This window comes from Aedes albopictus, chromosome 3 (genome assembly GCF_035046485.1).
Source record: "Aedes albopictus strain Foshan chromosome 3, AalbF5, whole genome shotgun sequence".
Taxonomy (NCBI): Eukaryota; Metazoa; Arthropoda; class Insecta; order Diptera; family Culicidae; genus Aedes; species Aedes albopictus.
In genome coordinates this window covers 301,547,649-301,572,609 of record NC_085138.1, presented here as the reverse complement: position 1 = coordinate 301,572,609, position 24,961 = coordinate 301,547,649, and the positions used below count along the sequence as shown (strand labels likewise).

The window sequence follows — 24,961 nt, the reverse complement described above, 5'->3', positions numbered from 1 at the left end:
TTAAAACAAGACTTGAGCTCTCTTACCTTGGCTTCTCGTTCTGGAACGGACATCTGGCGTAGGGCGTCGCATTTGTAGATCGGGTGGCTTCCGTTGCCACACACTCGGCAGGTCGGTTCTGCTTTCTCGGTGATAGCATACGTCTTCAGTTGGCTGGAACTCTTCGCTGGATACGGCTTCGGAGTAGGCTTCGTAGTCGCTTCGTCACACCGCTCAAGGATAGAGCAGCGTTTCTTCAGGAAATCCATCGTGTCCTTGTAGGTTGGTAGTTGTTTGTGGGGCACGGTTGCTTCCCACTTCATTCGGGTTCGGCTGTCCAACGCTGTCGCAACCAGGTTCACGACGAAGCGCTCAGACATTCCAAGCATCTGCTCCTTCATCAGGGTTAGACCGTCGATGTGCCGGGTTACATCGTCGATCAGCTCACGGAGCTCCTTCGCACTGGGTCGGGTCATCTTCTTCAGCTGTAGCATACCCATGATGTGGGTATCTACGATGAGGCGCTTGTCTTCGAATCGCTCCTCGAGCAGCTTCCATGCATGGGCGTAGTTGTTGGACTGCATGGTACAGTCATCGATGATTCCTGCTGCACCGCCGATCAAGGCTCGATCCAGGTGGTAGAGCTTGATGGCATCGGAATCTGTGGAGGTCTTCATCACGTCGAGAAACATGGTCTTGAAGCGCGGCCAGTTCTCTGGTTTCCCATCGAAGGTGGGGATGGGTGCCTTCAGCGGTTGCTGCTGGACGATAATGCGGGGTGGTTCTTCTTGTTGGTTACGCCGTGCCAGTCTCATATCAGGGGTGTCGGTCATGGACTGGATCAGCGTTTCGACCAACAAACAGGTTTCGTTGTGCTGGGCTTCGAAAAAGATGTAGGTTTCATCCTGCTCGGCCAGCTTCTCGGTGGGCGTCAACGTTACGATCTGTCGGTGCAAATCGCAATACTCCTTGTAGTGGGTTTCCAAATTCCGCTGGTACAGCTTCAACTGGGCCGGATCCAATTGCACTGCTCCAGCTCCGGATGCTTCTTCGACGGCTTTGCGGATGCGCGTCACTTTCGCCTTCACCTGTCCGCGTAAGTGAACAAGCGATTTGAGCTCCGCCATCCTCTTCTTCTGGTCGGTCTTCGTTGGTGTGTGTTCAATCGGCATCGAACACGACGACGGTGCCTGACACTGCACAACAGCAACAGGATCGAACGTGTTCGGACACGTCCAACAATCTTCTTCTTCGCACTCACGACTCTGCCGCGGCGGCGGCTAACGGTTTTCACTTTTTCGCGACGACGCCGGCAACACACTTACGGAAAGTTTTTGCTTGCGGCTCGGTCTGTGCGCTTCTTGCGGTTCGCACTTTCGGACGGTTTTCACTCGCGACTTACTTTCGCACTCAACAAAAAGCAATTTTCCTCCTCGAAGCAGCCAGGAAAATTACTCTGAACAACTCTGCTGAGCATCGACGGACGGGAACGGTGGCAATTCGGTTGATTGCCAATCCTCTGTTGCGGTTGCAACGCGCTGGGAGCGGATCGCTTCGGATCCGGTTCGATGGGACCAAAATGTCCGATCACGGACAGTCGATGATGAGGGCAATCCTCTCGGTTGGAGGATCCCTGCTGGAGCGGCCAATTCCTTTTCGGAATGCCAGGGGTGTCGATGCTCAGACTGGAATTTGAATAACTCAATCCTGAGAAGGACTACTGGTTCGGCTGCTTCTCGGTAAGGAAAACGCTGTTTGCTTTGTTTTTCGAACTAGACGGTTTATTGCGCGTGCCATACAACGGCTAGAAACTGAATGACGGAATCAATCAATGGGTCTCGTATTTATAATGGAAATAATCTTATTCTTGTTCTTGGTTTTCGCTATTCGTTAGCTACTGGCAGAAGCGTGAAAAGGGCGCCAACCAATCAGCGTATGACACTTGGCGCGTCGGTCGGCTGGCATGTTGGTGGAGAGCTCATGTCGGATTTGTTGGTAGTAGTGCGTGTGTGGAGAATTGGAGGTTGGATTGGATATGGGTGTTGTTAGTGTTGGTGGCCGAAATACTCGCGGCGACTCGAGGTTAGTTTTGTGTTTGTGGTACATGAATGGGAAAAGCGGGAATGGAACTATGGAAACAGGGCTAACAGCAGAGTTAAAAAGGCAACCGTACAGACCAGGGTTGAAACGCTGCACACCGTTCGCGTTGTGCGCGAACAATCTGGGATTTTTGATGTTCCCGGGAGCGAAGGAAAGTCTCGTTCATCTTGGATTTTGAATCCAGGAGGTGAACGTTTGTTACCTTTTTTAACACTCTTAGAATTTGTCACGGTAGGTTGGGGGTCACTGCTAGGCAGATTCCGAGGTTTTTTGGTGGGTCTCTGGAGCCTCACCCGTTTCCTCGTTTCACCCTTAAAAACAAAGGGAACCCCGTCCCCGACCTCAGAGTCAGAGCCCTGATCATCGAGAGACAAAGACGAGTAGATGTTGCGTGATTCAATGACCGGAGCAGCTTTTCTCAGCATTTCGGCGTAGCTTCGCCTTGAACGCTGCTGCAACGATCGTTTTTGATGTTGTTTTCGCTGTATGTACTTCGGGCAAACATTGAGATCGTGTGGACGGTCGCTACCACAATAAACACACTTGGACGGCGTTTTACACGCACCGTCCACATGTCTCTCCCCGCATGTTGCACAGCGAGGTTTATTGCTGCAGTACTGGGCGGTGTGGCCCAGCTGCTTGCAATTGATGCAATTCATTACCTTCGGTACATACAGCCTCACAGGTAGCCGAAGTTTGCCAATCACCAGCAGATCTGGTAATGCAGATCCGGAGAAGGTCACAGAAAATTCTTCAGATGGTGTGTAAACCTTCTTCTCGCCCTCCTGGGATACCGAATGCAGTTGCCGGCAATCCAGTATCTGGACAGGAGGTAGAGAAGGGTTATGGAAACGACCACAGCCTTGCATGATCGTTTCGCAGGTCAAAGATGCGTCGGCGACCTTCCCCGAAATCTCAATCGACGCGCTCGGAAGGTAGACAAAATACTCAAGAGTAAACAACTCGCAGGTCACAATCTCATTAGCGTGTTTTCGGTCGCCTACTGTCACCCGAAGCTTAGCTGTACCGACCATGTCAATGGAGACAACGGAAGAATACCGCTTAGTCAGATCCTTGCTGATTTGAACGGTGTTCAAACGTTTGCCTTTGGGTCGGAAGAAAACAACATATGGCCCGCTAAAGTCGGGAGGGTAAGCCTTGAGGCGGGGAGACGTCGAAACAGATTTACTGTTGGTGTCCATTGGAGAAGCACCAGGGTGAAGGGGGGCAAAGAGGTTAGCATTTAAATCGCCTTGTTGGCTCGAGCAATCCGATGCCAATAACAAAGCTTCGTTGATGCGGTACGATGTACCCCCGCCATCATCATCATCGCCCATTGTGGCAGCTAACTACCACCACGGGGCACTCAAAAATCTTATACTAACACTTATCACGGGGACGAAATAATCAAAAAAAAACAAGGGACAAAATTAACTGTACAGGGAAAGTGAGGAAAAAAAAGAAAAAAAAAACTGCTTATATACCAAATTAAATCTAATCAAAGAGTCAGTCGAGAGGGGGGAACAACGAGGGGTAACTTTGAATACTTAGCTTTGTGCTCTGTTTTGCCACAGGCCCGACGACGACAGGTCCAAGCGATGGGATCACCCGCACTGGGAGGAGGCGAGCGGTGTGCGGCGGTTGAACGCTCTCTGCTCTTCTCTCGGTGGGCTGCTGCTGTCGACGACGATGAGCTTGGGTACTCACTGGAAGAAGCCGATCACGGCCGCGCGGGCGGCGCGGTATGCGGGGGGTGCTGCACTGCTGTGCTCGATAACCGGTCAATGCGCCACGTGATATAATGAAAACGTGAACTTTACTCAAACTAAACGAACTTTTGCGGCAAAAATTTTGGCCTAGCCAACCGCACGCGTCCCACTAGGGATAATAACTTAATAAACTTAATCACTCGGAAACACTAGCACGAAAATAGCCACCGAACTGGAGACAAACCGGACGAACGAATAGTTGCGACTGTCTCGAACGAACGCTCGCCAAAGAGTGGTCTTTTGATTTGTAGTGCAAAAATAGTTGAAAAGTGTACCATTACTTTGCAATAATTGAAAGAAAAAGTAAACAAAGAGAGCCTCTCAAATGCAAATAGGACCTATTGAAATGTTTGGCCTGTAATGTACTGCTAGCCAAAGTGCAGCATTTTGTCTTGGTTCGTTGCGGATATTCCAAAGTAGGATATCATCTATTCTTCTGTACTCGATTTTTAGCCTTTTTTTTATTCTTAATCACTTAACCTAATTTACAGCTCTATTGTCCACTGGGGCACTACGTGAGCAATTCTAATTGAGAGCTGCACTTACATTTTTGTACAGCGCCTAGATTCTATTCTACTTTATCGAACTGATTGCCTTTCTGCTGCTTTCACTTTTCTACTCAATACATGGTAGAATGATGGATGGCCGTTGTTCCTTTCCAGTCCGATTGAGGGTCCATTATGAGTAGCAGTTCGCCGATGTCCAGGTATCCGGGTCCGTTTGAGCCACGTGGCTCAGAAGAGGGCCAGTGCCAGCCGCTCTCGGGGGAAGAGCAACTGACGAAAAATTGCAAGTGCCGGGGCTGGGAATCAAACCCATGACCATCCGCATATGAAGCGAACGTGTGACCAACTACGCCACGGGCTGTAGAAATTTATTGAAACATATTTTCAAGGAATTTCTAATGAAATTCCTTTAGAAATATCTCAAGATATTTTCTAGGAATCCTTGCAGATGATTATCTATGCTTTTCTCCAGGTATTACAGATTTATTCAAGAGTACTTTTAGAAAGCTCCTTTTGAATTTCATAAAAGGATTTCTCCAGGACTTTTTTGGAACATTCCTCAATATTTTTTTCTGTGTGGATGTGATTCTTCGGCTGTTTTCGGCATGAACAATTGATTAGTCACTTACACATTAACTCGCGGCGATTGAACCATCAATATCAACACGTGTTCTAAGAATTCCACCAAGGATTTAGCGAGAAGTTCCTCAAGGAAGATCTGATGAAGTGCCTTCAAGAATTTCCCTACGTTTTCTTTGGATAATCCAGAGATTCATTATTCTGAAGGATCTCCTAGAATTTCTAAAGGTTTTGTCTTCCTCGTATACCAAGTGTACTGGAAAGGCTATATACCTCCTAATTTCAATTGACTTGGCTAAATTTTTTATCAGTTATTTCTTTTTGGATGCCTATCAAAATATGGGGGTGGACTTGAGAATCCAAGAACATTTTTTAAATTTGGACAGGCCTACTACACAGCAGTGTGCTTTAATTTTTTTTTCCAAATTTGTGTGAGCATACCCTGAACAAAGGTTGTGCCTGAAAATTATCCAGATGTTATTCAGCTTCATGCTGAGTTAATTCGTCATGATTCTTGTTAAATAAGCGATTATTAGTTGGGTTTTTAATTCTAAATCATTTGTAGTTCTTGAAACTACAAACTTTCAATTGATATCAGACATTTATAACAACCATATCAATAACTGGTACCTGTACCCTTATGGATAACCTTTATAGCCTCTGAACTAGCATCCCAGAAAGCGTGCGGTTACTTTCGGGCTTGGGCGCTGTAAATTGGGTGTAAATTGGCATTTAGCAATTCTCTATCAATTCGTTTGGTATAACTCCAAAGTGATAGCATCATTGCGACTCAATCGGAAATGATGCAGCGTGCGTAAAGCTCAGAAATTCAAACATGTATCTTCGGTGGACAAACTTCTGAATTCCGACTAAGTTAGTCAGTAGACTGAACGCGTCGACTTTTCTTAGAATCGGTAGATCGATGATAGAGGTTCCTTTACAAGAAGACAACTTCGCTTGGCAGTAGAGTCCTCATAGCCGTTCGTTGTTGGTTGCAAATTCGTTCATCATCGCGACGAAGATGAAGATAAGCGGGAAGTTCCATCGTTTGTGGTGATGACATTCCTCCAGACCAGATGAAGATGATTGGGAAAGCAATCGATGCGGAATAAGTGCCAAGTGAGAGTGCGTGCGGTAGGTGATGCGGCGGATCCAGGGGATCGATACCGGCTGAGGGTGTTGTGTTGTGTGTGTGTGTACGCTGTAAGCAAGCGGAAGTGGGTCAGATTCTAGTTGAGTGAATTGACGAGGGTTGTGTTAATGGAAAAGTGTCAAGATGATGTCGTTTAACTTTGGCTTAAAGCTGTTTGGAAAATCGTGGACAGTTTCTGTGAGAAATTGAACTCGAATTTGAGATTAAAGTAAGGATTACACACAATGTTATTTTTAATATATTGGTCTTGAATCAGGCATATGCACATTATAGGGAACCCCATTAGCTTTAATTTAATATCTCCGTTTGCTCATTTGTCACTCAAACGTCACGAATACCCCAAGGCTTATTCATGTTTTTAACTTTCACACGCACTTCTGCTTTGCAACAAAGACAAAAGTTGCTAGAAAGTTTACCAAAACCCAACGCATGCCTTTGCCATGCCCAGTTTGCTTCATCTGGCTCTGTTTTGTACTCATTCTCAACCATACGGACAATGTAGTGACAAATGACGAGGGACGCACTTCAGAAAAAAAGGTCCTATCTCCCGGTAATGGAACCGGCCAATGACCAACTTCTGCTGCTTGTTGGTCGCCATTGGGGGACCAAAAGCGAAACATTATGTGGCAGTAATCAATTAACTCGAGTGCCCAGCCCATCACCACGACAGTGCACTGTGGGAGCTATGGCTCGGAGACACTACCTACCAAGTACTGAATTACGGACGAACGGTGGTGGTGGTTGAGCAGCGCGAATTGAGCATTTTTATCACTCAAGTCATGCCTTTCGGTTATAAAAGGTGCGGATCCCGTCACAGGTGAACCGTTAAATCTAATTGAAGGCGGAGAAAAGGTTTTCCCTTTTGGTTCCATTTGCTTCCTTGTAAACTGATCACTCGACGACTCCGTACGAAACGATTCCCCATACAGACCGTCATACTCCACGCGCACTGGCCAGAAACAAGTGCCGAGCAATTCATTTTGGTCCTTTCGCCCATCGAGGGATACATACTAATTATTATGCAAATCGGTATGTTCAGCATCTTGCAGTTTCGTTAGACTGCCTGAGAGCATGTTGTTCCATACCGAAACCAAACAACATAAGCACTTCCCCACCTCTTTCCGCCACCACCCACCGCAACCTGAAACGAACGAGAACATTTTCTTTTCATTTTGAATGGTGGAAAATCCCTTCAGAGCCGGGGTTGTTGCTATGCTTGTTCGTGTCTGGTAGTGGTAAACGTTGAGGGAAATCCCACCCCATCGCTGCTCACTACCACTGTACCGTACCATGCAATATTCAGCTACCGTAGGGTTTAAGCGTCTCTTATTCACCTACCAATTTGCAATGATATAGTTTCACTCATTCCATGGGTCAGAGGTTTCCCTCTGTTCGTGCTGCTGCTAAAATGACATGAGGTGCGAGTAATGCTTCTCGAAGATGCAAGATAACGAGGGATGAAGACGTTCCCTAGAATGGAGACAGGTTTATGAGAGGTGAGTTTATTTTATATTACTGTTACATTCGATCGGCATTAAAGCTAACTAGAAACAAGCAGGATGTGGAATATGTGTAGAACAATATTTGCTTTTGACATAGCAATTGGACGACGAGATCGTTTGCGGGCAAAGTTGGGAACAAAAGTTCGTTACTGGCATGCGACCCATGACAGCGTTTATCTCCCCATGTTAGTGGCTGCTGATAAATGCCCGAGTACTGAATTACGTGAAGAACTTTTACTTCAAAAGTGGAACAGCAAATCAGCAACGGAAACATATATGTCATATATGAACTGAAACGAACGCGCTACGTTGAACTGCCGATCACTCAACTTCATCGGGAGCACCAGATGTACATGCCGATTTATTGGAAGATCACGGGCTAGGCGTCGTAGCACTATAGAAAGTGTGTAGGACAGGATCTATGATGCGAACGTTTAGAGGTAATCATACCATCAACCAGAGCCTATCACGCCGAAGACCTGGGATCGAATCCCACTCCCGACAAACTCACAATAAAAATGTGAGTTCTTCCTTCGGAAGGGAAGTAAGGCGTGGATCCCGAGATGAACTAGCCAAGGGCTAAAAATCTCGTTAATACAGTTAAAAAAAATCAACCAGAGCAGCGTTAACAACGCGACCTGGGAACAGTTTCCATCGTGATGGGCGAAAATCAGAGGCGAGTAATCGATCGGTGGTTCATCTGCTGAAGAATGTGCAGGTTGAGGATCAAGGGCGTATACTTCACCTCGAACGCTAGTGCCACCGCTGTGCAAGCCACGACGGTCAAGACCATCAGGATACCTAAATGCTCAGGTATGTCGGTAGGTGGAATTCAGAATGACGATTGAAAAGTTCAATGTCCACCAGCTAACGAACGTCCTACGATCCAATGTTTTCGCCGCCTTATTCTCCCGATCAAAAGTTTGGGGTCAACCCTAGGTTTCATTCAAAAGATAATAAGTCAAAGAAACTTTGAACATGATTTAAAAGAAACTTTTTCAAAAAAAATTGTGTGTAAACTTAACCCAAAGTTGCCAAATTTTCTAAAAAAATGAATAAAAACTTACGACAGTGTCGCTAGAAATTGGGTCGACCAAATTTTAAGATGAGAGCGGTAATATAACCTATTTTCTATAAGCTTTCAACTGCCTTTTACAGAACTTAGCTAAAAAATCCAGAAAAAAAAGTTATTAAGTAAATTAACCATTGATGTCATCGGCCAAAAGTTTGGGGTCACTATCGTAAAACATGGAAAATAGATTTGTAGATATCTTTGTCATCTGTCATCCAATTTTATGACATGTTTTAGAGGGGGTGACCCCAAACTTCTGATCGGGAGTGTACGTAGCATCTTTACCCAAAACAGCCTCCCTTATCGTTACACTTGGAGATCACTACAGCAGAAGGAATCGCAATTCGACCAATGTAGTATTAAAAGTTAAAAGTTAAATGTTAAATGTAGTATTAGTTTCTGGAGCAAACCGTTGTTTTCCGCGTGCAAATAACTCGCATTATTGTCAAGGTGTGAAGTCAAGACATGACGCTTATATCATCAAATTTTCCTTGGAACAGTTTTGAGAGACCTTGTTACCTTCACGCTGTTACAGGTTTTGCAACGCGGGAAAATTTATGTGGTTCCATATGTCTAGCGTGTAAAATAAAAGTATAGATTCCCTTTATTTTTACCATATGTGAATCACTACATCTAATACTACAGAATATCAACAGTATCTTCCAATGTTAAATTGTACCTCCGCGAGAGAACACAGAGATGTTCGGAAATGAACACAAGAAATTAAGGCAAAGACACTGGACTGTATGACACGGCAGTAGAGAACGGGAGGACAATTCACTGGAACACTTTCAAACCTTCACTACTTTATTCTCTAACTGCTATTTGACACACTCTACCGTGACGTTACAACGTTTTGACGCCTTTTTGGTCAGATTTTTCACTATAACTCGTAAATTTGACCGTAAAGCCTCAACTATTTGGATTCCTTGTAAAATTTCCAATAAGTATGATTTGTTGAACAGTTAGTTTTCATTGGAAAAGTATGTTTAAAATGGGAATTACAGGGTGCGTGCGATATTTTTGCACTAAATCAACCGCTGCAAGTCCGTTGTAGTGTTGTTCTCTATATTTTGGTCAACAATTGTGTTATTTTAGGTAAAACTAGAATATTTTTTGTACGAGGAGCTCCAATGGTATCATCGTTATGTGTGCCGTTCAAAAAATATCCCATAAATTTGAAAAAGAGGTTTCTAGAAGACGAAAATGCAAACAACTTGAGTATAAATATATGGGGCAGCTGCATACTATCTGCATTTTCTCAGCTGTCAAGAAGGCTGATTTTTTCAGTGTAGTTGGGGGATTCCATAGGCTTGTTACCTACAAAAAACTACATCGCTGGAATGGAAGATAGCGGAGAAAAAACTGGAAGAAGTCTGAAATTCTAATTTGTGCAATGGTATTCTACAAGGGCTGCTCAAACATTTATGAGAAAATTTAAAACTAAAATATCCTAAGTCTGACCACCTCAATTTGCTGTTTTAGACTCCCATAAGCTACAGTACAAATTTGAGCTGAATTGATAAGGTCTTAGGTATCGCTCGACTAATCTGAAGTTTATATGGTAAAACTGGTACAAATATGTGCAGGAATTTCATAGTTTCAGTTTTCTGCCACTAGATGGTACTGGAAGCGTTCAATAACCCTTATTTATAGTATTATTATAGGGAATTCTATGCGGAACATCTTTGTTGAAGACCGCTAAGTGATCCGATGTTTGCTAAAAAAAAGTTGTACCCTAGACTTAGTGTACATATCGGAAAAACAACCAGTTTTTATTGATGCTATTCGATAATGTGTTAGTTTCAAATGGTTTTCGTGTGTTCTGCAAAGATGATTCTTCTTCTTCTTGGAATTTCCAACTTTTTCCAGGGCAATTCCAAAAAGATTTCCAGGAAGAGTACTTAAAAAAACCGGAAAAATAACACAGCGTAACAAAAATTAACTTTTGGTCAGTCTCAAGAGCAAACTTATGTGTCACTGACAGATTTTGGGCCGCTGAATCCGAATCCGGGCTCAGATTTGCTCCAACACGTCACAATTTTGAGCTATACCTCAATTTATAGGGCAAAATGTGCGATTTTGGGCTTTTTTGACTGCAAGTTATTAAGCATGGAAATATTTTATTTAATCAATCAAAAGGTTAATTGGTCAATTAACATCTAAATTAACGGCTCATGCAAAATATTTCGTTTTACCAAATCGAATTTGATAGTTTTAAGCGATTTATGTTAGGTACGATATTTCCCATACAAGTCACCCTCCAAAAGTTGCATGCAAGTTTTCATACTAACATAAAATGCTTAAATCTATCAAATTTGATTAGGTAAAACGAAATATTTTGCATGAGTCGTTAATTAAGATGTTAATTGACAAATTAACCTTTTGATTGCTTAAAAAAAATATCTCCATGCTTAATGGCTTGCAGTCAAAAAAGCCCAAAATCGCATATTTTGCCCTATAAATTGAGGTATAGCTCAAAATTGTGACGTGTTGGAGCAAATCTAAGCCCGGATTTGGATTCAGCGACCCAAAATCCTTCGGAGACACATAAGTTTGATCTTGAGACAAAAAAATGTTGCGCTGTGTTTCTTTCTAAGATTTATTCAAGGATTCCTATAGAAATTTATCTTGGAATACATCCAAGATCACTTCCGGTATTGCTCCTAGATTTTTACAGGTACTCGTGCTGAGATTTCTCAAGCATTTTCAGCTGGAATATCTTCAATAATTGCTCTCGATAGACTTCCAGTCTTGCAGATACTGCATGACACATCCAGAAAACTAGAGGATTTCTACCAAAAATGTCTGGTGGTATAATAGTGCTGGAGCAATTCCAGTAGGCATTCCTAAACTAATCTGAATACAATTTCCGGTAGGAATACTAAGAGGAATTTCTGGAATCTTCAGAGGTAATTTGAAAATGAATTCCTGGAGAAAATCTCTGGATGAATTTCTGGAGAAATTTCAAGAGCAATTGTAAAGGAAAACGCATCACCAACACTTGGAAGAATGCAATCGAATTACTTTTAGAGGTTATCCTAGAGAAACTCCTAAATAAATCCTTGGAAAATAAACCTGTTCCAAGGAGAAATTTCTGAGAAAGCTTTGCAAAAATCTCTGGAGGAACCACAGGAGGAATTGTTTGAGGTACCCTTAAAAACTCCATGAAAAACCACAGCAGAATTGTCTGGTCAATGCCCAGCAGGCATTGTTGTGGAAAATCCCAAAAAAATGCTTTGAAAAATCCCTTCAAAACGGGCATTCTAAGAAATGTTGCTTGAAGAATGCCAAAAGGAATTCTTGGTGGAATCCATGGAGAAAACCCTTGTGGCGGGTCCGTGCACAGAAAAGGTGTCAAGGGAGGGGTTTTTCCTTATTTTAGCCAAGGGCGGAGGGGCCTCTAGTGTATGGAACATCAGAAATGGGAGGGGTTTAACCCCCAAAAGCCCTCCCTTGTGCACGGGCTTGCCTTGTGAAACCCCATTCTTGAAGAAATTCTGAGAGCAATTTCTGGGGTAATCGTTTGAGAATTCATTGGAAGATTTTTCCCTTTACTTACTATTCTAATGAATAGCTCTTTCATTTACTAGGGTTCTACATGAATGGGGTTCGTTAGAGCGTGTGCAATTGAATTCACGAAAAAATGCCGAAAAAAAGCGCAACTGAATCTTGAACCTAGAACTAATGGCTTACAAAACAAATGTGTGAATCTCGGGACCACAATTCCGTGCCCTGCTGGAGGATTTATAGTGAAAATTTTAGAACAAATCCCTGGGGAAACTCCTGAAGAAATTCTTGGACAAATCATAGCAGGAATTCCTGAAGTAGGGTAATTGATCCGATCATGGAGGACTTTTTTGAGAATTTATATTGGAATAGCATGAAACCATAAATGCCAATATCACTTTAGGAATGTCTACTAACACTCCTCCAGATTTCGAAGAATCTTTTGGAGAAATCACAGAAGAGATTCAGAAGAATCACAGCGGCAACGGCATGAGGAATTCCAGCAATATTTCCAGGAGCAGTCCTAGGTTCCCTACCCAATAGATGTAATTGTCTTTAATGAAGAAGAATAATAAGAAGAAAGAATAACTGAAGGTGTATCCCAAGAAACAAGTTTAGATAAGACGAAAGTTAACAAAGATTCCTAGAGAAAGCAAAAACGGAAACAAATATTTATACAGGTTTGACTACAAAAAATGGCCCAAATTTGAGGCCGCAAAAAATGGATTTCAGAGTTCATCCTCAGAATAATTTATGCAAAAGGTTCCTCCGGAGATTATATCCACTGCTCTCATCTGGTCGTTGCTAATATCTGAAGCATTGTTTATATAACATAGTATTTTTTTAATCTTTTAGTGGTTCTGCCAGGGCGATTTTGGGAAAATTACCATTTTTCATGAAAAAGTCTCAAAAATAAATTTCGATCATTTCTAGAATGGTTTTAAGTGCGGGCTGATTTTCCTCATGAGTGAATATTAATCTGTGTTTTTATATGTTGCAGTACACGCCTCTGAGCCGGAAAATGGTGATTCGATAAGGACCAAGGTAACCATGCTGTTGAAGTTGTACGTATTGCATACATGAAGCGCATATATTAGCATATATGTATTGCTTCACATTAACCATTACAGTTGAATTAAAGTGGCGAGTGGCGCCACTAAGGAGTGTATCGGAAATTAACTATAAACATTCAGGATGCTCTATCTCGAAGCATGTTTGGTAGAGATGGGAGAACTGATTCAATTTTGAGAGCGAATCGCTCCCGAATCACTCTCAAAAAAGAGTTGACTCTTTTGATCGATTCAATAACTCATTTCAGGAATTTGATGAAAAATTTCGTTTTTCGAGCCGAGTCCTTTCTAATATGTCCAGTTATTGAGAAAATCTGTTCTCTTGGTACGGACGTCGACATCGAATTAACAATCTTAGCATGACGTGATAAAATGCAAGATAACACAGATTTTCGTTCCTGCCACTAAAGAATCGAATCACTGGTGCGAGTCAGTCACACAATAAACTAACAAAAAAGTGATCTAATGGCAAAGATAGTGGTGCTCTATCAGTGCGTAATCAGCCAACTCTTTTCGGCAGATTGTTGGACTTGTTATGAACTTCACTGAATCGTAACTCTTTTGAAAAGAACCATGGTTCACTCACTCAGTTTCGCGAGTCGATTCTTTGAGTCGATTCGCGAGTGAGTTGCCCATGTCTAATGTTTGGTCTTATCATTTCGGTTCTTCTATCAAATCTTCACAATATAGTCAAGTTTAGAACAGCCTGAAAAAAATGAAAAATGTTTAGCATTATTGAAAATATTGTAGAATGAATACATCTCACAAAAAAAATTTTGGACAAATTGTTGTTTTTTAAAGATTTTTCAGCGTTTCAATAACCTGTAGCGAATAAAACTTATACGGCGAAAAATCCAAAAAAAATTAATTATTGTTAGCAGTTATGTACACATAACATATCACCGAACACCAACTTAAAAAAAAATATTTATGATCGAAAAACCCTTAACATTTAAAAAATGGCCTATCCTAAAAAAACACTATTTTTTTGTCGAACTTGGACAGTCTGTTTTAAATATCTTCAAAGGTTATACAATTCCGTTCTCTACTAAAGCTACCTCGTCGTTAAGTTTAAAAACATTTCCAATTGAGAAAAAAATGAATTATCAATTTGATCTATTTTTTATTTACGTAATCGTGCTTTGAAAGAGCATCAAAAAATGGGGTCCCTGAAAAATTACCTTTTTTCATTTTTAAGAATTGCGCTAAAATGGAGTCGAGTTTTTTCTTGAAAATAATTTTTTACCTATATTATGAGCAATCTGGGATAGTATATATTTGCGCTAAAATATTTAAAAAAAATCAAAAAAAAAATCCATTTTTTCCGCAATTTCAAATTTTTAAGAGGTGTCCAAAATTTCAATTGATGTCCATGTAAAATAATTATTTTTACAAAAGCAAAAGTGCCATTCCTTTTTCTGAGTATTTATATAGTAGCTCCAAAAATAAAATTGTTTATAACTCGAATAAATTATTTGTTAGGATGTTTTGAACATATATAGTTAATTTCCGATACACTCCTTATTGCTAACCTACGATTATACTGGTATAATCGTAATTCAACAATAGTGGCACTATTTCCCATTTTAATTTAACCTTAATGGTTTATATAGAGTAATGCATGTCCATATATGGCGTTATTTATGCTATACGTACAGCTTCAACAGCATGGTTACTTGGGGAAAGCTTCCAATTAGCTCTGATCCTCACAAGTTCCTACCTCATGCTATCACGGGTCAAGTGATAACAACGACCGCCAGCCTGGGCACTGTTGTCTTTTTTATTTCAGCTAGATTGAGGAGGTACGTCCCGAGCGTCTGTTCACCAAGGAGGTGCGGCTCAAACAGCGCAGCGTCTATTCTAGCATCCAGCAGCTGATTATGAAATGCTCCTCCACCGCAAGCTATGCTTAAGGTGGAAGCCCTACCACGGAGGATAGTGGGCCTTAGGCCAACAATTTACTGTTCCCGAAACCCAAAAAAAAGTTACAGAAGCCGTACTTTCGTCCCTTGGAAAAATAAAGTCAAAATTGGCATTTTTTTATTCGTATTATAAGAACTGCAGTTCCATTCATCAGCTACTTTCTTGGCTGAGCTGAATGGTTTTTCGTGTGTTCTTGACCTTGTTAAGAGTGCCTGAGGAGAGGAGACGTGATCCCTGGGAAGACATGATCCTCCTGTGTTTTCTAAGATTCAAAAGTACTTTTTTAAAGAATGTTTCAGTAACAAATGCTTTAGGTTGTGCAAAACTATTTTTTTCAAATGTCTGACGGATTGTTTTCTATCTTTCAGAAACCTTTGGAAAAATTTTGCGAAAGTTCAAAAAATTTGTTAAAAAAGCAATTTTTGTAGTTTGAGAGCGGTGGTTTAATGCTGAGTAAAGCCTTCATGTTTCCTATAGTGTTTTCCTTTTATATTTGAGGCTCGTAATAATGTTGGAATGAAGGACAAATTTCTTTCCCTATCTACATTTCAATTTCATGCTTGTATATTATGACTCAACATCTCATAAAAACGAATACATATTCCTTCAACCACAACAATCCATCAAGATTTTACAAATGTTTTCAATAGCAGTTGCTCTAGATATAACCTTCTATATCTCCAAGAGTTATACTAATACGCAGGGGCCGGCCGCCGCCAAACTACCCTCTCATATTTGCATAAATCCTTTCAAAAGTCGATATCAATACCATTTCTAAAAAAGTATCAGATTTTCCCCGCCCTCCAGCAGCACCAACTTTTACAGGACTTTCCAACGAGCCCCCGGATCACATATCAAAGCCCATAAATGGGTACTTCCCAGTAGGACTCTTCATCATATTTGTTATCACCGGATTAGAGATTAGGCAGTAAGTAACTTTTGCCTGTTTGGCCCATGATGTGGGATGGATCGCTGGTCCGTACCCCCGTCGTATGACAGGGTGCACGGTCAGCCAACAACGGGGACAGAACCAAACACAAACATTTCCAACCGCGTCAAACGCGCCCAAATATGAGGAGCATCATCAAAAGGAATAAATCACATACTCCCAAATGGGTTCGCCTTGCCTCTCTCTCCTGAACAAGCGGGAGGTGGTGGCTGTTGGGTTATGGTTTGCGTGATACGGTGCGTCATGGCCCTCCCTCGACCCCGAAAAGGCGGGAACAGCCAGCCAGAGCGCTGGTACTATAAATATCGACTGGAAACCCAAATCGGGGCAAAGTCCCAAATCATCACGGCGGGGTACACCACCGAGCATGGCCAACGTTTTTAGGGAAACGAACAAAGTGAGCAACAGCCGTTCATAAAGCAGTTCAGAGTCTCCCCCAGTTTCGAGGCCTTCCATTAGCCACTGCGGCCGTGTGCGGGAGCCTAAAAACCGGCGATGAAGATCATTATCAACTGGCACGGCAAAAAAGGTGACGCCAAGTTTCGGTGTGAGTCAACCTTTGTGGAAAAAAAAATGCTTCATTTGAATATTCGGCCACAGCGAGCGTCCGCCGCTGCTGTCGTGACCCTGCAGAGCTTCCGAAATGGTATCAACAACGATGCATCTGTCCCCCGCCCCGGTTGGATTTATACGGTACACCTTTTCAGGTGCTTCTGCCTCCGCTGCGGTAGATGCGGTCCATTTTTGGCCAGATGCTATATTTTATCGCGTCTAATTTTGACTTATATGATCTCTATGGGTCGGTAGCAGCCTGCTGGCTTTGGGTTTAACACGCTGTGATTGAGCGAATAAATTAGTTCCGTTTATGTTAAAATGTTGATTGTGTGTTATTTATGTTATCTCACGATGTTTTCGTTTGTTCTCCTTTACAGGTATGCCACACACAAGAGTCATCTTGAATATCCATGGTCAACGGTGATGTAAGCATTTGCAAACGATTCCAATGTAAAACAGTATAAAGTCTTTCAATTGGTTAGGTTCTTAACTCAAATTGTTGCTTAGGGGCAGATATGGGTTTAAGCTTTAACGAGACAAACATGTTACATATTCCATGCTAATCTCCATTATTTCGAAAGATGCACGCCCGATCAAAAATCTGAGGTCATGCTCCTCGAAAATATTGTGATTTTTCAATCCCGCATCTCCACAAAGTTTCTTCGACTCCCAAGTAACATTTTCAGAGCTCGTTGGATTAATTTTAGTTAAATGAATGATTACAATTTACAAAGCCACCCGTATAACTTTTGTTGAAAAGCGTTTTATAAAGTACCAATATAATTCTCACAAAACTGACCAACGCAGCAGATTACTGGATTTTTCAAACGTTTCATTGTAATTGTGAAGCGTGCTTTGAAAAACTTTAAATATCACGTTCGGCGGCGCTGATATCGATATTTGTTAACAACAAAGAGAAACTGTGTTTGTCGTCGCTGTCGGTGTGCTGAATATCATCATTTATCGCCGTATCCTCGCATGCCGTTCCATTGAGCAGCGTGGCCGATTCTGGTGAGGGGCTGTTCATAAACCACGTAGACCTAAATTTGGCAATCTCAGACCCCCCCCCTACCCCCTCGTAGACTTTTATCCATACAAAAAATAAATAAAATTTGTATGGAGCGTAGACTTTGGCCTCTCCCCCCAAAAAGTCCACGTGGTTTATGAACGACCCCTGAAGAGTGAATCTGCTCACAGTTCATCGGAGATCTCGCAGTCGACGGTATACTTTTTGTCATCGTGGCAATGGTGTTGATTAGGCTGGCTACGGTGATCTTCAGCTCTTTGACGTCATCTTCTATCGTTTTCGTCACAGTTGTGTCGGATGAGCTACGAAATGAGTCGTTCTTCTGGCACTCTTTGTCGCACTTCGTTTACATGAAATCATCCATACAGCCGTCGCACATCCAGAGAATGTTTCGTGCAAGATCGTTTATGGTTTTCCAGTGCATGTCCCGCAGCCCAACACAGCCGCAGTGGAATATAGGATATATGTACCATTCCTTGGCCTAATTTGCACGCCGCCTTGACAATTTTGACCATAACTCATGAATAAATAGCACTAAAAATAATATGTTGAACATATTACACACTGTAGGCAATGCATGTTTCACCAATTGGAAGTAAACTAACGTAAAATTCAAGAATTTACTTAATTAAGTTGAAAAGATTCGATGCGATGGTATGCAACGTTGGTCTATGGTACAAAGGGGCTGTCCATAAACCACGTGGTCAAGGGGGGGGGGGGGTGGTGGGGGTTCGGCGAATGATCATTTTGTATGGACAAATTAAAAATTTTGTATGGACAAATGACCACGGGGGGGGGGGGAGGTTGAAAAATCCCAAAAAAATGACCACGTGGTTTATGGACAGCCCCAAAACTTGGCCTATTAGTGGATACAACTTTGGCCTATTGCTTTCCATGCATTAGAACCACTTATTATGTCATTTTTTCAATATTTCTGCAGAAGTATTATCTCTGTTTGTTCACCAATCTTACTTTTAAATTACATTTTCGGAGCCAAATTTTCTAAAATTTTTAAATAAATCACTTGAACTAAAGTTCTTTCTTAATTTAGTAGCGAAAACAACGCAACCCAATTATTGTGTTATTTTTTCATAGTCACCGCACACAAAATCTTTTTTTCCTTTTCGTTCTTTCTGGTTCTTACGCAAGAAATGTTGGCGTTACTTTATCGGTGTTATTGACGTCACTTTACTGATGGGCCAAGATTTGGGAACATAGTAAAAAAATGTCCTCAATTTTCGACCCACATTGAATTTGTAAAATAGTTATTATTCGTTGAAAACAAATATACAAGTTCAAAAAAGCGTCTTTGACCGTCGCATCAAATGTTCAGTTATTGAAAAGTTAATTCAAAATGTTCCAGAATCATGCCATTTATGATCATGTGTATAGACTACCCACTAAGCCGAAGAATCATGGCGTCTACAAGAGCTAAAGAAAGTGATTTTTTCTTTCAATTTTAACGCTCCAAAGTGCTAAAATTGAAACGAAATGTTACAGTTGTTTGGCGTATAGCTTTTCCGATATCCGGATATGCGTTTTTGTTTGAGTTTGAGGGGACTATGTCAACGAAGCATCCCGATACCCTACCTGCACAAGTTCCTTTGCAGACAACGAAGCAGCCGGCATCAATTCTCTGAGAGCATGTACGGCAAACTCTTTCGCTCTCCATGACAAATAGCGGGAATGACCGTAGAAATGTTATATTTGATAGGAAATATTACACCAAGAATCCAAGAATTATCCGGGTTAAACGCAACAAAACGATTTATTGATATGCACTGAATAACCAACGCACTCAGCTGAATAAACAGACATACTAATGTTGCGTTATTAAGATATCTATAATATATTAGGTATATTAGAGCCCATTTAAATTAAAGGAAGAACACATTTAGTATTTTTTGTGCGGTATTGTAAATTTGACTCATTTTCCTCTATATGGGTGAAAATGTCAAAGCATCAGAACTTTTTTAACGCTCAAAAAGTACCTATGTTTTAAAGAATTTTCAAGCATTATTATATTGTTGAAAATCGCTCAAAATTTCATTCAATTCGGTTCACTGGTCTCCGAGATATGACAGCTCAAAAATTAGTTGTCAAAAAATAGTGTTTTACGAGAACGGTTCTGGCTTCGCGAAAAAATAACCAATTGAGCCCAAATTTGTACCAATGATGCACATATAAGAGGTTGACAAACAGTCAGAATTTGAGAATTTTTAAGCACTCTATGAAAAGTTGCAGCATGTTGAACTTTTTTGTGAGAGAAAAAAAATTGCCTATCCCAAACATTTTGACCACTCCCTGTATCACGCTCCAGTATATCACGCGATTTTTTTTTTTTTCATACGTGATACAATCGAAAAAGTACTGTATTTAGGAAAAAATAAAATTTCATGCTAAAATGGAATTAAAGATTTTCCAGCCAACTCGAGAGCAAATTACCTCTCGCAAGAAGAGTTCATGAAAAAAAAATCATTAATAATCCAACGTAATCAATTGTAATCAGATGTAATCAATGGTAATCAATTGTAATCACCTAGGTAATCAACGGTATAACCAAACAAAGTAATCATGAGTAATCATATGGTAATCATAGGTAATCTGAGTAATCAGCAGTAATCTTGAGTAATCAATCGTAATCTTGGTCAAGGATGGGAACACTCACTTGCAAAGAGTTACACTCACTTGCAGTTTTCCCAGCTCAGAAGCGTACAATCAAAAAACGATGTATGGACGACTTTTGCTTTGTGATTTTGTCTAAAAGTTTGCCGAATATAGTAGGGGTCACACACGCATACTGAAGTCGTGAGGAAGCTGCGAAGGCAACTCTCCACGAGGTGAATGTAAATTACACTCACCTCGTGGAGAGTCGCTTTCACAGCTCCCTCACGACTTTGGGATTCGTGTGCGACCTCTACTCTATTCGGCAAAGTTTTAGACAAAATCAAAAAGAAAAAGTCGTCCATACATCGTTCTTGATTGCACGCTTCTGAGCCGAGAAAACAGCAAGTGAATGTAACTCTTTGCAAGTGAGGGTTCCCATCCCTGATCTTGGTATTCAATAAGTAATCAAGGTAGTCACAAGTAATCATAGAAATAAGAAGTAATCTGAATAATCTGTGATAATCTTGAGTAATCAAATTGTTTATGTCACTTTTTGGCGCTGTATCGGTCTTCGGGTTTCTTTAAAAATAACCGGTTAGGTTAAAAGCCGACGTTTCGAATGTTTATTCATTCATCCTCAGGGCAAACTACAAATTTCACATTTAGTCACTGATTAACATATAACATACAGATTATACAATCTATATGTAATCAATAGTAATCTTGATATTCAATAAGTCATCTTAGTAATCACAGTAATCAATGAGTAATCAGAGAATTTTTTTTAGTAGTGACAGGTAATCAATTTAGTTGGAAACCCCCTGATCAAAATAATAGTACATTTCATGGGCATCTATTCTGCTAAAGTCCTATAAAGGTTAATTTGATTTATAAATTTAGCAACTAACAGATAAAATTGTTATTGTATCCTATTTGTGTAACAAATATGTTTGCCTACCCGTAATAATATTGACATATTATCGGTTCATTTCTCATTTGAACAAAACTAGTGTTATCTTCACATTATCTATTTCTCTAATATCCTTTAGGAGAACTCTCCATACAAATGGCTCAATTTTGGCTCTCCAGAACTCTTAGAGTTCTCAACCAAACAATAATTATTTTTCCTCATATGAAAGAACTACTCTTTATCCTTCAATTTCTAGCCGTGATTACCTAGATTCATCGGAAATAAATAAAAAAAAATGTGACAGATAAAACTTTTTCATGTTTTACGTTTTTGTCAAATTTTTGTTGTGGTAAATCTCACAGGCAGCATCAACAAAAATTTGTTTGCGCACATACAAGTACAAGTAATGGCTGAATTATTGAAAAAGTTTACATCACTTAGAACCAAATCTAAACGGTCGAAAAGAATTTGCAAAACTGTTACCGCTCAACAGCACAATTGTGTTGGTTCATCAATAAAGGGATATGGCGATAACCATAACTAACTATAATGAAACGAAAGCAAGTACACGTTTATTATTACCCCTTCAATCTATTTGATTTCATCAGGATAACCGTGGCCAGACTGCACTACCAGCTGAGCACTTAGATGACGGTTTCTGTCATCGACTCGTGGAAGCATGAGCTTCTATCTCTATAGTTGTGAGGACCAGAGCTACAGTGTATCAAACAATTGTCCGTACAGTAATTTTTTGGAAAAATAACTTTTTATTTAAATGTTTATAACTTTTATATACGCCAATCAAAAACGCTGACATTCTGACCAATCATGAACCATATATTGAAGCTCCATTGGTAAAATTATGAGCGAGATCGAATAAGTTTTCTGAAATTTATGGAACTTTTAGTAAAACTTATCAGATTTTTGCACACATTTTTAAAACATTATATCTCAATATGTACTCGATAAAACTTTTTCAATCTTTTTTGTGTTACAGCTTATACCTAAGGCTTTCATATGCAGCTTCGTTTGAGGTTCCATACAACTCACTTCACTACAAAAAATATGAAAAATCTGTATATGTTCAGAGTATTATTTGGAAATTTATCATATTTTGATCAATAAAAGTGCCAAGTGTTTTCAACTTTTTCCAACTCTCTTAATGTAATATTTTTATACAGGACCTACAAAACTACATATGAAGAGTAGGTCCTATGCATTTTTCGTTCAGTAAATGCACTTTTATTGGTGGAAAACGTTTGGCAGATTATATGTGCAAAATATGGTAATTTTTTAAATGTCGTCAACTACATAGGCACATTTTTCATATTTTTTGTAGTGGATATAAAACCTCAAACGAAGCTGGATATGAAAGCCTTAGGTTTAAGCTGTAACACAAAAAAAAATTTAAAAAGTTTCATCGAGTACATATTCAGATATAATGTTTTAAAAATGTGTTCAAAAATCTTATAAGTTTTACTAAAAGTTCTATAACTTTCAGAAAACTTTTTCGATCTCGTTCAAAATTTCACCAATGAAGCACTAATATATGATTCATGATTGGTCAAAATTGCAACGGTTTTGACTGACGTATAAAAAAGTTATAAACATTTGAATGAAATTTTTTTTTGATCAAGAAATTGCTGTACGGACAATTGTTTGATACACTGTATGTTGGATGCTCCTACAGAGTTTCTACTCAGCATTTTGCAGTCCAATCCATTACGAAACTCCACTATAATAAGTTTTGAATCCTCCTACAATTATTCCCTACAGTACTAAGCCAAAAGCTTCAACTAAACAATAATGAATCATTATAATTATTAATCAGACGCTGTCCATAAACTAGGTAGACTTTTTTCGGCTATCTCAGACCCCCTCCCCCCTCCCCCCTCGTAGACTTTTGTTCATACAAAATTTTCGAAATTTATATGGAGCGTTGACTTTGGCCAGACCCCCCCCCCCCCGTCCCCCTCTAAGTGTTGACGTAGTTTATGGACAGGCCCTTACCAAGTTGCAACAAAATTAGGAATTAACCTTCTGTGCTTCCAAAATTTAATGAATCACATCTCCAACAAATATTTCGCTTCGATGTGGTTAAACAAAACAGAAAGTTGCTTCCTTCCTGTTGTTCACACTATCAACTTGCTGGGCGTTTCTTCCTAGCGATGGCCAAACTAGTAAAAGAGGGTGGGATAATGGTCCCCCTAGCTTCAGTTGCCCTGTATCGATAAAGGACGAACGATCGAAGAAACAAAATTAGGAGCCATTCTGTCGTCGATAGTGGAAGTAATTTCCGAAAGTATTTTTTATCGCTGAACATCCTGACTTCCGATTGGTCCGGCACTATCGGGTCAAGTCATTTGCAGCGTGCTAGGAAGGAGGGGGTGAATGAACGTGTTTTATTTTTGTTCCTCACCCATTGGTGTCGGTGGGATTTAGTTTTGCGATTTGCTATTAAGATAAATGCCCTAGGATGACTCATCGCTTAGAATGATGAGTTGTCACGATTAGATGGGATCTGCTGTAACATTTGTCTATGGCTTCGGTAAACTTTCGCCGCTTCAAGACATATCTGCTCTGCTTGTCAGTCTTCATTCACCGAACAAAATTGAATATCCTAATGAATCCCGGGATGGGAGCCTTCTCCCCTCCCCTGAAGCTGATCATCTGGGTTCCGCAAATGCGATGAAAAAAAAACTTAATAATTCACCCGAAGACGAAATAATCCATCGTCGGGATCTAGCAGCTCGCTTGACAGATACAAATTCTTTCATCTCATCCGAGTAGAAATGGCAGCGCGACTCGATTGTAGCTCGTTTATCTCCTCATTGCATTCGTTCGTTCGTTCTTTCGTTCCTTCAGTGATGGGTGTTGGGCAACGAACAACGAGGAAGCAAGAGTACTCTTCCCACAACTTGGTGGTGGCCTTGGTCCTGTCAGTTTCCATTTGAATCCACCTTCTTTGCTTTTGCTGCGGAGCTTACCGGGGAACCGAATGAAAAATCTATTTTCACCTACCCTGCCATTCCAGCAGAGGCAGAGCCATCCCATCGCCGCTTGGGCAGGCGAAGGGGGTTGAACTAGTTGTCTCCATTGGTGTAGTGAGGATGGCTCATTATCGATTGTCCCGTGCATTAATTCATTACATATACGGTACCATGATTAACTTTTAAGATTTCGTAAGAAAATTCTTTAGTTTTTTCATTCAAAAAATATTTAAAAAAGGATTCTGTTTATTTTTTTTTTCTTTTTGAAGTGCCATTCTGAATGGGAAAATCTGCTTATCAGCTTCAATGAACACTTCCACAGCTATTACCTTAAATTCCCGAAATAATTAATTCTTGGAGCTACTAATAATCAATCAAACCCATATATTTTTCCAGTTATATCTTCATTAATTTCTCCGAGATTTTTTTCCAAACATTGCTCAATAATTTCCTGTTCAAAACTGCACAGCTAACAGCATCTTCTTATTGACTTGTCACAATAATTTAAGAATTCTTATAAAAAAATGCTCTAGTAATCACTTACTCGGTTCGTCATGACGTCTGTCCCACAAATGTCCCCAGGATTGTTTTGATTTCTTTTTATTTTTTTTTTTTCAGGAGTTATTTCAGTTAAATCTGTGGAAATTTCTGTACAATATTTGCAGGAATTCCTTAAAAAAACTTCAGCCGGATTTTCTTTCAAAAATTTCATTCGCAATTCCCTATCACAGTTTTGGAAAAAATAAATTCAATAATACCT

General features: G+C 40.4%; 2 protein-coding genes across 4 annotated transcripts in view; one reads left to right on the top strand and one right to left on the bottom strand.

Moving 5' to 3' along the window:
* Positions 1-1,106, bottom strand: part of LOC134290787 (uncharacterized) — a 41,705-nt gene extending 40,599 nt beyond the window's left edge. Inside the window, exon 1 of the mRNA XM_062857988.1 lies at positions 27-1,106. Within this exon, the coding sequence (XP_062713972.1) occupies positions 27-1,106 (1,080 nt within the window). The remainder of the gene's footprint in view (positions 1-26) is intronic.
* The window catches only part of LOC109418606 (nyctalopin-like), a 473,642-nt gene that overhangs the window by 114,002 nt on the left and 334,679 nt on the right, over positions 1-24,961 (top strand). The gene's annotated exons all lie outside the window — the stretch shown is intronic.